The sequence below is a fragment of the Gossypium raimondii genome, chromosome 3 (genome assembly GCF_025698545.1).
Source record: "Gossypium raimondii isolate GPD5lz chromosome 3, ASM2569854v1, whole genome shotgun sequence".
Classification (NCBI taxonomy): Eukaryota; Viridiplantae; Streptophyta; class Magnoliopsida; order Malvales; family Malvaceae; genus Gossypium; species Gossypium raimondii.
Genome location: NC_068567.1, coordinates 56,046,305 through 56,061,970, shown reverse-complemented (window position 1 = coordinate 56,061,970; position 15,666 = coordinate 56,046,305). Strand labels below are relative to the sequence as shown.

At 33.1% G+C, this 15,666-nt stretch overlaps 1 protein-coding gene across 2 annotated transcripts; it reads left to right on the top strand.

Annotated features, from left to right (window-relative positions):
• Positions 1–8,722: 8,722 nt before the first annotated feature.
• Positions 8,723–11,516, top strand: LOC105794829 (indole-3-acetic acid-amido synthetase GH3.17). Of its 2 annotated transcripts, none has more exons than XM_012624183.2 (5): positions 8,723–8,862; positions 9,037–9,410; positions 9,524–9,625; positions 9,768–10,624; positions 10,721–11,516. In XM_012624183.2, exons 1-5 carry the CDS (start codon positions 8,833–8,835, stop codon positions 11,290–11,292), a joined length of 1,935 nt encoding a protein of 644 aa, XP_012479637.1. In that variant the 5' UTR covers positions 8,723–8,832; the 3' UTR covers positions 11,293–11,516. The 2 variants fall into 2 exon arrangements, with proteins under 2 accessions (XP_012479637.1, XP_012479638.1); XM_012624184.2 differs by having other exon boundaries at positions 8,751–8,920.
• The last annotated feature ends 4,150 nt before the right edge of the window (positions 11,517–15,666 follow it).

The window sequence follows — 15,666 nt, the reverse complement described above, 5'->3', positions numbered from 1 at the left end:
AAGATGTTTTGATGAATAACATGGATTTAGAGCTTTAATTTTGTTATATGATGATTTTTAAAGTGATTTTGTTAAATATTGATTTTAAGATCAAATTGTGAAAAGGTTAAATATTGGAGTTTGGTATTAAATTTATGTTTTATTAAGGGTTGTATGATTGCCTAGAATATTTAGATAAATTATTAATTGAGAAAAATTAGTTAATTTGATAGATTAACTAGTTAAGGGACCAAATTGTAAAAGTTGTAAAAGTTTGGGTAATTGTGTAAATTTGAAAAATTGAAGGGTATTAATTGTGAAATGAATTGGAACTGAAATATAAGCTAATAAATGTGTAATTTATATTTTAGATCAAGATCCTGTAGATACTCATGAAAAAGGAAAATTAGCGGAATAGTCGTTGAACTTCTGCAAATATTACAAATCAATCCAGGTAAGTTCGTACAGTTAAATTTTAAAAAATTTATGTTGATTTGATGAATGGTATTATATTTACTCTATTATTGAAAATGAATTATTGTTGAAGTTATAATTTTGAATTGGTTATTCGAATTGAACGGAACGCTAGATTTGAGTACATTCATTATGTGGCGCATGACGGCATTGGAGAAAAATGATGGCAAATTACCCAAGTAAATTGGGGTTCAGCATTTGTTGTGAACTCTCGTGTTTTACTTTCTGTTCATCTCTTACGAGCTTCTGTTTAACTCATACGAGTTTCTATTCAGCCCTTACGAGCTTCTATTCAACTCTTGTGAGTTTCTGTTAAGCTCTTACGAGCTTCTGTTCAACCCTTATAGGTTTCTGTTTAGCTCTTATGAGCTTCTATTTAGCTCTCATGAGCTTCTGTTCAGCTTTCGAGCTTCTGAAACGATGTACTCTTATCCGTAAGTCATTCTCCGATTTGGGAAGGATTTGGTAAGGTGATTTATATACTGAAATTGAAAGACATATTATTATTATTGATATTGATTTGAAACAAGAGTATTCATTGAGTGAAGTTGTGATTGATAGGGAATTTGCATGAATAATTTTGTTTATTTGATTGTTATAGTAGGTTCGGTAAGATTTATGTTTAATTCGTCAAACTTACTAAGCTTTATTAAACTTACTTGTATTGTTTAATGCCTTTGTAGATTTTCGAGAGATTGGAAGATTGGATCAGCACTTAAGTCACACTATCCAGCCTGTTACGGTAGTTTTTGAAACGTACAATATGGTTTATATGACATGTATAGGGTTTGTGTGATTTGATTAAAGGTTGGCTTGTGTAAATGTTATGAAATATATTTTGTTTATATAGTCAACTTATATATATATATATATATATATATATATATATATATTGATTTGAGAATGAGACATATTAGTAATGTTGATATGAATGATATATGTTTGTGTATATTTAAATTGTGATGAACTTTGATAGAATGGTTAGATGGATTAAATAGGTAAGTTTGAGTATTTGAGAATATGTGATGATTTGTTATGTTTAAAACATGATTTTGGCTTGCTTTGATTGCTTGGTTGAGGTTTATTGATGTGTTAAAATGTTGTGTTTAGGTTGATTCTAAAATGGGTGAGATATATGGCCTTGAAATGACCTATTTTTGTCCATACGGGCAGAGAAACGGGAGTGTGTCTCAGTCGCGAGTGACACATGGGCCAAGTGACATGGTCGTGTATCCCCTGTAACATAGAAATTTGCACAAGTCAATATACTCAAATTGTTCACACGGCCTAGTACACGGGCGTGTGGCTTGGTTTCTTGGCCGTGTGACCCTTGTACCTTAATAATACAAGTGAGTATGCTGACACGGCCTAGCACACGGACGTGTGGCTTGACCGTGTGACTCAAGTCAGAGAGCACCCAAGTTTGAACACGGGCTAGGACACGACAGTGTGCCCTATTTCGAATGCTCACATGGCATAAGACACGGGCATGTCTCTTGACCGTGTGAGCCACACGGCCTGGCCATACGGGTGTGTGTCCATTGCATCTTAGAAAATTTTTGATATTTTTCGAAAAAAGTTTTTTGAGTGCCCGGTTTAGTCCCTACTTGTTTCTAATGTATATTTTGGGCCTTGAAGGCTCATATAAGGGACAATATGATTGATTATGATTGGTTTTGATATGAATGTTAAATGTTATGAAATGTTTGTATTTGATCTGTAATTTTGGTAATGCTCTGAAACCCTATTTTGATGACGGATATGGGTTAAGGGTGTTACATATCGAATGAAGAATGAAAGATTTGGACCATAAAGTAAAAAATAGTGCAATGGAACACAATCATCAATTCAAAAATTCTGATAGTAAGTAGTCCACTTCACTGCAATTTTTGCATTCGATGGAGCGATGCGGTCAAAACTCTAAAAACAAGGAATAAGACTATTTAAGGGGAAAAAAAGGGAGGAAAAGAGTATAAAATCAACTTGGAGATTAAGAAACAACTCTCTCAAACCAAAGGGAACTTCAAGCTTGCAAAAAAAAAAAAAAAGAAGAAAAGGAGATTTAAGGCGCCCAACATAAATTCTTCAACTAAAATTAATCTTCTCATCAATAGAATTGATGAAAGCTTTCATGAGTTCCTTCTAGTAAGTATAATTTCCTCAATCCAACATTAGGGGACAAGTGGTTGATGATCCTTCCATAACTTGTAATTAGAAACACAAGGAATCTCCAGTAAATGGTAAGCTTTGATACCAATTGTTGACTTGAACTAGTTGTTAAGTTACAATAAATAATGTATGAGCAAAAGTGACTTTGAAAGTGAGCACTTTCGCAATAATTGTGATAACCACAATGAAAACAAAAGAAACAAAGTTTTTTAAGCAGTTCGGTTTCTCTACATTTGTGGAGCCTGGCTTAGTAAAATGAATCCATTATCTTTGAAATAAATACAGCCAACGATCCTAGTTCTAGCACACCCCAATGAAGAATCCTCACTTTTGTACTTTAAAGACTAGATCATTCACCACTAAATTCTCCATTGAGAACTTAGCTTGTAAAATCAATCAAAAATAAGTTTTACAATTCAAATGCACTTTCACAAATAACGTTCCTCATTAGTCAGATAAGTGCTCTAAAAAATTCGTACATCAACCTAAACAAGTCTCTCGATTATATAAAGGTTTTTTAGAGTTGCTAACATAATGATAATTAATCACAATTCCTTCCAAACAATAGCTAAAATAGCTAAATACAATATAATGTGAATGGCCAAAGTAAAATAGATTGTTGGCAGATAAGTCTTTTACTTTCAATCCAATCCAACTTCCTTGACCCAAGGAACTTGATATGCTCAATCTGATCCGATGATATCATCATAACCCAATTATTTGGTTCGATAAATTGTCAATCTTCCAAATATGACAAGTTGTTTTGTCGTAGTGGGGAAGGAAGTTGACACTTCCTTTGACACATTGCAACAACTTCAAATATGTCAACAAAAAAATTTAGTCCCTCTACTTTTTAAATTAAAAAATTCAACTGCAATTGTTACCCCTATTAAAATTCTTTTGTTAAATTCACCGGTGAGACATTTTAAAATAAAATAAAAATTCGATTGGTAGTGATGTAAAAAAATAGTGTAGAAAATGTTGAGGTGGATTTTTTCTTAAAATCGCTCATTTGAATTCGTTATGATAAAATATATATTTTTGTTGGAATAGTGCTCTTAAGAAAAAATGACACCAATGTTGTGATTGAAATAGATTATAATATTAATTATTTAGACTAACTAATGACATTATAAAAATAGAGAATCAAATTATGTCAAAATTAAAGTATATAGCTTAAATCCAAATTTCAGCATAGTATAAAGAATAAAATTAAAATTAAAATTTAGCCACGATAAAAAAAAAGAAAAGAAAATCTAAAAGCTGTGTTGACTTTTAAAATTCTTACTATATTTAAATTATATATAATTGCGTTACATTTAAATCGAGAAGTTATTGTCTAAAGTAAAATTAAAATTTAACATTTTCTTATATGGTAGAAGAAAAGAGATCATACACCTTCAAAATTAAAAGAGTGCACGTGTCGCATGGCAAAGGTCATGACACTCTTTTAATGTATCGATAAAAAATAAAAAAAAATCACACAATAATTAATGCTTTAATTTTTGCATTAAACCCACCTGTTGAAGGAAGCTAACATGTAATTTTTTTTCCCCCTGCTAGGAGAAAGAAATAAATTGAATAATCCAAAAATAATTGTCTTTTAATTAGTGAATGATGAAAGACAAAGCATAAAGTTGACTGATATTGGCGGTCAAAGCTGGAGAGCATTGAATGCCATCTGGTCCTGATAATAAAAAAGCCCATCTAATCTCATCCGTTTCGCTGGCGCCACCCACATCACCCTGTCCATTAATATTTGCAATGGGCCGCCACCCCGCTCTTAGCTACATCATGTGATCCTATGTGTGCGTGTTTTTTTAATCTTTTCTTTTTTATTCATACCTCTACTTATAATATAGTCTACATAACCATTTTTTATAAGTCAATAAATAATATTTTAGAATATTAGTGTTCTGACCATTTTATGAAATAAAAAACCAACTCTTTGAAAAAACAATCGTAATATTAATAAATGAGGTGACACTAACTTAATTGATAAAAATACAAAAAAAAATCAATAAAACCTTAAGAAAAAAGAAACAAAAGCACAAATGTTAATTTGGTAATTTTATAAAATTGAGCATTGCTTTAGTCTTGGATCTGGTGAAATTTCATCAGTGTGAGTGGATGAAAGATGATAAAGAAATATTATAATAATGATGTGCTTAACCCCACCCTCTTACCTTTCGGCATATGACAAGCTTGATAAAAAAATGGTTATTAAGTAGCATGAAATCAACTTTGAAAGCTAATATATTCCGTGCTTCAACTCTCATAAAAAAATGGTTGGGTCAAATAAATAAATAAATCCCAAAGCTTCCCTGCATTGCTCATGCTGTCCCCTCCACAGGGCACCTATTTTGTATTCTACCTTTGAACATCAAAACCTCTGAAACAATATCTAGCAAATCCCGATATGTATGTCTTAATTTTAATATTAACCCCAACACATGAATAAGGATTTGTGCTTAGATACGGCCTCATCCTGGATCTGCAGTAACAACTTCTTTAACCATGAATCAAAACAAAACAGGCAACTGCTGTCACTCTGTTTGACTTATTCCGCCATGTGTAATTAGAATCCAAAATTTATTCATGCAACTCTTTTTTAAATCATTGTAACTCCTTCCTTAAATCCACATACTTACAAAACAACCAAAGAATTTAATTCAAAGATTCACATTCTGCTCTTTGCCCTCTACCTTTTTTCTAACGTGGCGGTACAATATGCAATCAGAAAAAATGTAGGACTTGTTTTAAAGCTGCGTGGGACAGCTGAGAAAGCTAGTTCTTAATAAAATCATTAAAGATCGTAGCAAATGTTTTAAAACTGTTAAAAATATTAAAATCTCTCTTTTAAATTTTATAAATTCTATGGTGGCCTCAATAAATTCCGGATAGTAAACATCGGAGTACTGGAATTGCGTTGTTTTTCTAAGTAGTGATATTGCAATGTCTTTTTCATTCAAAAAAAAAAAGAATGTAGGAGCCTTCCTTCTTCACCTTCGATGGAAGCTAAACCTCAAGTTTTGGGTGAATATTTCCTACAAGTAGTATTAAAAGAGTATTTGTGTTTTTTATTAATATTTTATTATATATAGGGCACAATTTAAAGACTCTATTGGTGTATCAAATAATTTTTCGTTGTGGATTTAATATCTATACTTTAATTTGATCAGTTTTAGATTTTATAATTTTTGAATTGGCCAGTTTTAATCCCATGTAATCTTGAATTGGTCAATTTTAATCTTTATACTTTTTTGAATTTTAAATTTTACTCCTAACCAAATAGTAGCAGTTGAATTGCCCTATATTATGTGTAAAGTTGTGAATTTAGTTTATGTTATCCAATTAGATCATTTTATTTGTTATATTTTTGAATTTCATAATTTCAGTCTTAATACAAACAACAATTGTTAAATTTATTATTATTTTTAAGTAATATGAGAAATATCAACTTGAGTAGGGATTAATCTAGAGGGGACTGTCAAATTACAATTGAGTCTCATAAATTTTGAAGAAGTTTTATTTTAATCCTTATCATTAATAATTAAAAATACTGTAATTTATGTTTGGCATCTCAAATTTTAATTTTACCTTTTCCTCTATTTAGCTTTTAACATTTTTAAATTGAATTCCTTTTATCGAATTTGTAATTTTTATGATAAATCACATTAATTTTATTAACTTAATAACTCTATTACATTTTCAATCAATTGAATGATTTATATGATACAAATTTTGCATTTTACCTTTTTAATGTATGTAACCTTATGTTTTTATTTTGCAATATAAAATAATTCTATGCCTATTTTAATTATTTCATAATGAGAAATTTATAACACTTGAAAATTTAAAATTTTATTTCATTATGAGCAATTAATAAATTGTGTAAAATATTTATAATAAATTTAACTTTTAAATTTAATATTTTCATACACAAATTCTTTAGGGATGGATCAAGCAAAGTTTGGATATTAAAATATTTTACTTGTACAAAGCACAAAAGTTTTTTTTTAAATATAAACATTTCGAATAATTCTAAATGTGTTTTATAATTAAATTTAAAAGTATAAATTTATAAATCTTTTGTAAATCTTTTACATTGTGGATTCTCATACCCTTTAACCATTTTTTTGACTTCGCCTTTGAACCTGATGTGGCATTATAAATACAATAATATGCTTCATGCATCATATTTTGAAAATAGCAAAACTTAATTTAATGAATTTAATAGCTACCATTTAGTGAGAGCTAAAATTTTAAAGGTACAAAGACGGAAAAAGACCAAATTAAAGTACATAGACTGAATTCATAAATTATGCATAGTACAAGGACTAATAGCATAATTTAACCAACTAAATATTACCACAAATTTTTTTGGCTTGCCCTGTAAGATGCATTACGGTAGAGTTTTTTGTTTTTTTCTTTCAATAAAGATGATTACAACAAAGAAGGAACAGACGCAATTCAATTGTCTGAACACGTAAGGTTCAGAGATTGTTTTGCTATCCAATCTGCTGCCTTCACTAAAAATATGATTATAACATTACATTGAAGGCAAGAAGAAAGAAGATGATGAATATAGTATAGATAATTACATATTCCACTTGCCATGGAACCTCACCTCACATTTGTCATCGAGGGCATTAATTAAACTCAAGCTGTCTGATCCGACGCATGTTTGATTCTTGATTAATTCAGAACCAAGCCTCAATGGTTGCGCTTCAGCCACTGATGTTAATTCATATAATGCAAAACTTCACTCATGTTTAGACAAATTAAAGATACAATCTCACGGAGTTTTGCTTCATATGTAACACGTAGTAGTTAAGAAGCAACAGATAGTGTAGAATAGGAGTACTGGGAGTGTCTTGGATCCTTCAATTACCGGGTGTGTCAGATGCAAGGAAACACTTTTTTGACCTAAAATTTACAATCCAGTGGGAGAGAGTTCCTGGTTTAGATCCCCATAAAAATATTGGTTCCGCTGCTCGGTTTCCAATCATAATTTTGATGATTCCAGGTAGGGTCCCTGACAAGACACATGATTCACTTATATGACAACCCATATCTATATACTTCATTTATTTATTTCTTCTTTTCTCTTTTCCATGAAGGGATTGAATCATCTCTAACAGAATTGGTTTCTAGGAGCCATTGATAAGATGGATATATGTGGTGAACAACTGAACATGTCATGCAAGAAAACACAAGCCAGCCTCGCTTAACCCAAATACTGAATTTGTGTGGTGATGACTTTGAAACCATATCCAATTATATTCCACAACTCTCATCATCATTAATTTCTATGGAAAGAAACAAACTTGGTTTTGCTTCAGCCTACTCCCACTCCCTCCTTGTAATATTTGTCTTAAAACCCTATGGAGAAATAATAAGCTGCAAACAGTGCATTGGCAGCCTGGAATCAACCAGGGGGGCGTCAGCTAAATACATACATTTGAGGGGAGTGTAAATCTACCCTTTTCTCTTATTTGGTGCATATCCCCATGTGTAATGCCACCTAAAATAAATTCTAACAACTTGCATACCACTATTATCTATCATAGAATAATGTGTGGATGCCCCCCCACCCTATCAAAATAGTGTCTCCCTTAGGATCTCTTGGCAATGGCAGTATTAGGGGATCTGCAAAGAGGAGATATTCATGATTGCAACTTTGTCCTATTCTTTCATGGAAACTTAGATTTCTTTTCTTAATCATTTATCTTATTTTCTTCCCATTCCATCTGCCTCATCTTAATGGATGTGCTGACCAGGCCTTCTGCATTAACATATATACACTAAACTAATACTAAAAAAAAAAGCTTGTGATTGGGTTTGAAATCTCACAAGAAATTGTTTAATGGTTTCCATAACTTAGTGATGGGAAAAATAGGGACTTGTAGATTATAGTTATAGGTAGTATTGACCAGCAATAGCCGCATCTAATCTCACAGCTAAGTAGACAACACCACGTGTGTAGGACCACCACAGTCTCTACTTCCCTCACATTTCCCTTTTTTTTTTTTTTTTTTCTTCTTATTTTTGGAGAGATTTTTTATTATACGTCATTTCCAAAAAAGCCTCCAAGAATCTGTTATTTAATCATTTCCCCTCCCCCCTCCCGCTCTCATCAGCAGTTCCCTAGAAACATATTCCAGCTGAGAGAGAGAGAGAGAGAGTAGAAGGGCCTAGCTTTTAAATATGAGAGCATGCCCCATAAGTTGTACAGCGGTATGCTCCATGCCAGTGTTTTCTGAGTATTCTCATTGTCTTCGCTTAAGCTGATAAGGTTGCTTTTAATTCAGTTCAAAGAAAAGAGACCATGGCTCTACTGGCTTTGTCATCTCTTTACTTAATCTCTTCAATGACTCTAAGCTTTCTTTTCTTTTTTATTGCTTTTCATAGGTCAAACAGCAGTTCAGCACATGCTCTAGAAAACCCAAAGACGTTAATCAAATGACAAGAGGTAATCCTTGCCAGTTGCCAGGGATGTTGCCGAATTATGATCCTAACGATAGTGAAGCTGGCATGAAGATACTGGAGGACCTTACGGAAAATGTTGAACAAATACAGCAGCGGGTATTAGAGGAGATAATAACACGAAATGCGCGTACGGATTATCTTAAGGGCTTCCTGGATGGACAGTTTGACAAGCAAGTTTTCAAAAAGACAGTTCCAGTGGTGAATTACGAAGATATCAAACCTTATATTGAGCGAATTGCCAATGGGGATTCATCAAACATCATTTCTGCTGAACCAATCATTGAGTTGCTCACAAGGTATACATACATGCCGTTGCTTTTTTATCTGTTTTCTAGTGAAGAATCTATATGATCATATATTTTGATGCTTAAATTCCTCGTGAATGCCATTTATCTTTTTCTTGATGAAGCTCCGGCACTTCGGGTGGGCAGCCAAAGATGATGCCTTCAACTGCTGAAGACTTGCACAGAAAGACATTCTTTTATAATCTGCTTGTGCCAGTGATGAACAAGTAAGAAGCTTATCTTACCTCCATTTCTGTTCTTTTTTCTTTTTCTTTTACATATTTTTCCTGTTAAAAAGAAGCTTAGCTCCTTCCAATTCTGTTCTTTGGTTTCATTTGTCACAAAAGATCCCAACTTGTTAAATTGCAGGTATGTAGACGGCTTGGACGAAGGAAAAGCAATGTATCTTTTGTTTGTTAAGCCGGAGACTAAAACTCCCTCCGGTCTAATGGCGAGGCCTGTCTTAACAAGCTACTATAAGAGTAATAATTTCAAGAATCGACCCTTCAACCGCTTCAATGTTTACACTAGTCCTGATGAGACCATCTTGTGCTCTGACAGCAAGCAGAGCATGTATTGTCAATTACTTTGCGGTTTAGTACAACGACAAGAGGTTTTAAGAGTTGGTGCAGTTTTTGCTTCTGCTTTCCTACGGGCCATCAAGTTCTTGGAACATAATTGGAAAGAGCTCTGCTCCAACATTAGAACGGGTCATGTCAGTGATTGGATCACTGACCCCGGTTGCAGAAAAGTAGTATCACTAGTTCTCAACAAACCCAAACCGGAGTTAGCCGACTTGATCGAACATGAATGCAATAGTAAATCCTGGGAAGGGATAATTAAGAAACTCTGGCCTAGAACAAAATACATTGAAGTTATTGTTACAGGTTCCATGGCACAATATGTATCTACTCTTGAATACTACAGTGGTGGGCTACCTTTGGTTTCCACAATGTATGCTTCTTCAGAATGTTACTTTGGGATCAATTTCAAACCACTGAGCAAGCCTTGGGATGTCTCTTACACCCTTATCCCGAATATGGCTTACTTCGAGTTCTTACCTGTGAAGAAAAAAAACGAAGATGGAGCTCAATATGTCCAATGCAATGGTGTTTGCAAAGAAAATTGCATGGAAAAAGAGACCGAAAAGGAAGATGTTGAAACTGTTGAGCTCGTGGATGTTAAGCTTGGCCAGTATTATGAACTCGTTGTCACAACTTTTACAGGTTAGTTCTTGCCCTGTTATATGAAAATAAAACTGAAAAGTTTTCCAATTCAAAATGGAAATTGAACTGAACATCTATTAATATAATTTTTTCCAGGCCTGTATAGATATAGAGTTGGAGACATTCTAATGGTAACTGGATTCCACAATAAAGCTCCTCAATTTCGATTCGTGCATCGGAGGAATGTCGTTTTAAGCATTGACACAGACAAAACCAGTGAGGAAGACCTGTTAAAGGCAGTGACAAAAGCAAAGGTCATTGTTGAGTCGCTTGGTATCCTCTTGATCGAGTACACTAGCTATGCCGACACTTCCTCTATACCAGGCCATTATGTGCTATTCTGGGAGATCACAAGCAAAGGGAATAATCATCTTCCAGTACTTGATCATAAGATAATGGAGCAGTGTTGCTCCACGGTGGAAGAATCTCTTGATTCTGTTTATAGAAGATGTCGGAGAAAGGACAATTCAATTGGACCATTGGAGATAAGAGTGGTGCAACATGGAACATTTGATGCACTCATGGATTTCTGTGTGTCTCAAGGATCTTCTGTTAACCAATACAAGACACCAAGATGCATCAAATCTGGGGAGGCCATTAACATATTAGATTCTAGGGTGGTAGCAAGGTTTTTCAGCCAAAAGGCACCTTTTTGGGAGCCTGTTTAGGGTGGAAACTGAATAAAGAAAATGAAGCAGAATATTGCATTTTCCCTCCTGGAATCTGTAAAAGAAATTGTATTGTAGACGTTCTTTTGTCTTTTGTTTTTTTTTCCTTTCAGTGTCTGCTTCTTCTGTATTAAAAATAGACATTTAGACTATGAGACAACTCTATCTCCTTTTGTACGACTCTCTGTCTAGTCCATAATCAAAGATAATTCTTCTTCTAATAACCATGGAATCATAATAAATGCTTTCAAGTTCACATGCACATTTGAAGAAAATGATGAAAAAGGTTGGGATTAATTAATGGTAAACATTATTGATTCACCAGGCACCTCAAACTCATCATGTGGAGGGGGAATAATCCCATTTATCAGCCATTTAAAGTAAATGGCTGAAGTGCAGCTGTGCCTTTCTGAACTGTCATTTTGCAATCGCTGTCAAAATCTATCGTTGTCTGGAGAGTAATTTACAAGAAAAATCATGCTAAGAGATGTAATGTGCACGAACGAAGATCAGATAGAAGGCCAAAATATGGGAGTTGGAAGCAACAGGAAAATGAATCCAAGGTGCAATAATTAAATGTGCAGATGACAGGTGATTTTCCGTTTTTGTCTCTATTTCCGGTAATCTAAAAGGGTGCATAATATTTCTTATTTCATATGGAAACCGACTTTCCTGACCATAAATCTACATGTATGACATCAAAGATGGTTTTGTTAGTGAACAAGATTGCGTGGCTGACACTCAAAAAATATGGGTCAATATGTCGATGGTGCCAGAAAATTTACAGCGGGGAGAAGAGTCAGAAATGGCGTCGACATATTGATATTATCATCTTTTAAATTAAGATGTAACTATTTTGTAGGAAAGCAGGCAAAGGCTAACATGCAGCCACGACTATAAGGGGGGAAGTTAGGCGGGGATCCATGAACCATGGACAAGGCGGTAGGGGACAATGAAAAGAACACAAGGAGACATAGAAAACTGTACAAGCAAAAGGGAGGAGTCTGTATGCGCAGGCCAGGCCCCTGGGGTTTTCGTGCATTTATGGGGAAACATGTGGCCTTAACCACCAGCACCTCCACCCCATCAGATGGGGTTGCATTTTGCATACTCTCCCCACCCTCCCTTTTTTAATTATGTTGCATCTCTCTCACATGGAGAGAACTCCAACTGCATTTCTTCTTGGCAATCAAATATTCAAAATACAAAGCCATATTTAGTGAAAACAAAAAGAGTTCAAATAAATACCGAGTTATGGATAAATATAGCGATCCTAGCTAGCTATTGGGACATTTACAAGTTTAAATACAAAAGCTAAAAAGAAGGTGTGGTATAATCAATGTCTAAAGCGCAATCAATCGGGATGCGGTCTTTCTTGAGCCCGAAATATTTTGAATGTGGCTGCAATTGGCAGCTGCTAAAGGGATAAAAAAGACCGAGCACACGTGTGCTGGACACATGTTGGAGACATTTTGGAGAAAAAGACAAGCTCTGTAGCTGTCTTTGACCCTAAACCTGGAGGGTTGAGCGTCTTTTTTCAAAATGGGCCTGCATGCAAAATCAAAATAGAGTGAGATTGGGACCTTTCCATTGTGTAATTGGGGGATAAGGCAATGTCCCTAGCGCCATGCGGGGGTGAAAGTGAAAGGACTGGAATGTGGGTCATTCATGCTTTTTTCCCAATCTCAGTTTGGTGAATGAACATTGCCAACACCTACCATCCTGCATGTGCATGACGCTCTCCCCAATCAACCCAAACCGGTAAAGGGACATGATTTCAGATTTGTTACTTTCCCATTTTCTTTCATGCTCTAAACATGCTTGCAACCTTGGAAGGCCATCATTTCCATAAAATACCTACTCATCAGAAGATGATAACATGACCCTGAGAAACAATCAGCTGTACTGCGGATGGTGACATTAGGCTTTGGCCCAACTATTACTTTTGGAATCAATACCATGTGAGTTTCTGGTGAGGTGGATTTGGTTCCATTGAATTTTTTAGATTTTTTAAATCATCCATAATTATTTGATTCGATTTAATATAATTTTTTATTTTTTATACTAATTTTGAATTTTGAGTTTTGTATTTATTTTAACAAAATAAAATTTATTTCATAACTTTTGAACACTATTTGATGAGTCTTTTTTTCATAAATATTTTTAAAAGTTATTTTTGAGGTAAATAAAAAATCAATAACTTTTATATAGTATTTTTAAAAAATTTATATAGAAATTTATTTCTACATCATAAAAATTAAAATTATTTATAAATTAAATAAAACCAAAATTTGATTCCATTCAAGTAACTGTGATTTTTTAATATGTATTCCAAAAACCATCAAAACACCATGGAGCGAGGATCAATTAGAAGGGTCTAAGTTTGTTCATGGACTTAAAAGCTTAATTCCTAATGAGAAGCCCATGTGGAAAATGTTAACACGTTTAGGCTTTACACTTTAAGAGTCCAATCAAGGCCACATGCCTAACCCATGTTATAATCAATTGACTTGTGGTGTATTTTTAGAAGGGATCTAGGCCTTTCTAGGTCAATATGTCTTCATATCGATCGAAGATCTATCTCTTAACCTCGAAATGCATTTTGAATCACTCGATTTAGAGTCCGAGAGCTTAAGTTATGAATGTTTTAGTGAAGACTATATGATTAGAAATTTTGGGCTAGATTATCATGAAAATTACGAGTTTCGAGTTTTAATTCAAGTTTAAATCATCTTGAATTCGATTTTAAGGCTTAATTTTAATTATATATAAGCCCAATATTTTATTTATTAGGTTTTATATTTTATTATTTATTTATTTCAAATTTTAGGATATTTTAAATATTTTAAGTTGTTTAGGAGTTTTATGTTTTTAGTTAACAAAAAGTTTAGTTCCACTAAAACTACTTTTTGTTTAGATTAATTAGAGTTTCATTATTCTTAAGAGTTTTATTTGGATGTAATTAATTAGCCTATATAAAAATCTCTTCATTATTCATTAAACATCATTCATTCATTAATAAAATTTTCAACTCCGAGTATTCTCTTTTGTGAGATTTCTCTTTCATTCTTCTTAGAAGTAAATTTTCTATGAGACACTTCACCTTCAAATTTACTAGGGTTTGACTTTAGGGAGTTGGTTAGACCCATTGGTTGAGCTTGTCGGGAAATCTTCCTCTAAGGGTTCAATAAAACATTTACCCTTCTATCTATATCCATCGGTTTATTCGATTCATCATTCATCTTTTAATTTCCTTTTTCTCTCTTTCTTTTTTATTGTTTTGGATATTTATTCTTTGTTCTTAAATTTATTCTTTTAGTTGTTTTATTATTTCCAATTTCTTATAACTCCTATGAGTTTTTTTTTTTTTTTGCATTTTAGGTTGCTTATTCTCCAAGACAGAGTTTTTCTTCTTCGATTCGACTTTTTCATTGTCCAAACAACTTGAATTCGATCTTGGTCCGTTTCCTTTATCATTTGGTATCAGATTTGGGCTCTTTTAGTGGTTTCCTTGTGCTAAACAAATTATTGTTGATCGAAAATCGCACACGCAAATATATGTACCGTTTCAAGTAGTATAAAATATTGATCCCACAGAAAGCTATTACTAGTTGAAACGTCAATCACGTACTTTAGAACCAATCCAAATTAATTGATAATAAAATTTTCTAACTAATTTAAGAGTAAAAAAAAAAAGCAATGGAAATTAAATCAAATAAACAACCAATAGTAAAACCCTAGTATTTCAATTTCATCTAATGCGTTAGCTAATTGATCCATCTCCACCCAAATTATCCTAATAGAGTTAATTATTAAACCTAATTATTAAACCTAAATAACTAAAATTCCCTTAATTCTCTTTCGAGCAATTAAAAAACTAATTTAACTCAACTATTGAGCTATAATCTTATGCCAATAATGTAGATCAAATTAAGAAATACCCCTATTATGGCTACCAAAGGTAATCAGGTATATTCCTATCTTAACTGCAAATCACGGATTGTCCCATTTTATTAAGACCAAGAGCTATTCATTCTATACCTAAAAGTCCTCTTTTGATTTCTTTAGGCTTGTCAAACTAATAGTTGGCTAGACTATTATCAAAGATAAATAAGAATGACTAAATAATTTAAATTTTCTTAACAATACAAAGATATGGAAATAGAAAACAGTCAATTAACTAAACATTAAATCCATTGTAACCCTAGAAAAAAGATTTAGTTCACGGAGAATTTGAGAAACATATTAAAATTAAAACAATAGTTAGACATAATAAAAGGAAACAAGAAAGAAAAACGATAGAGAACCTTCGTCTTCCTGTTGGAATCCGTCGATTCTTGATGTGTGAAAGCTTGGGCGGCTCATCTTTTTTCT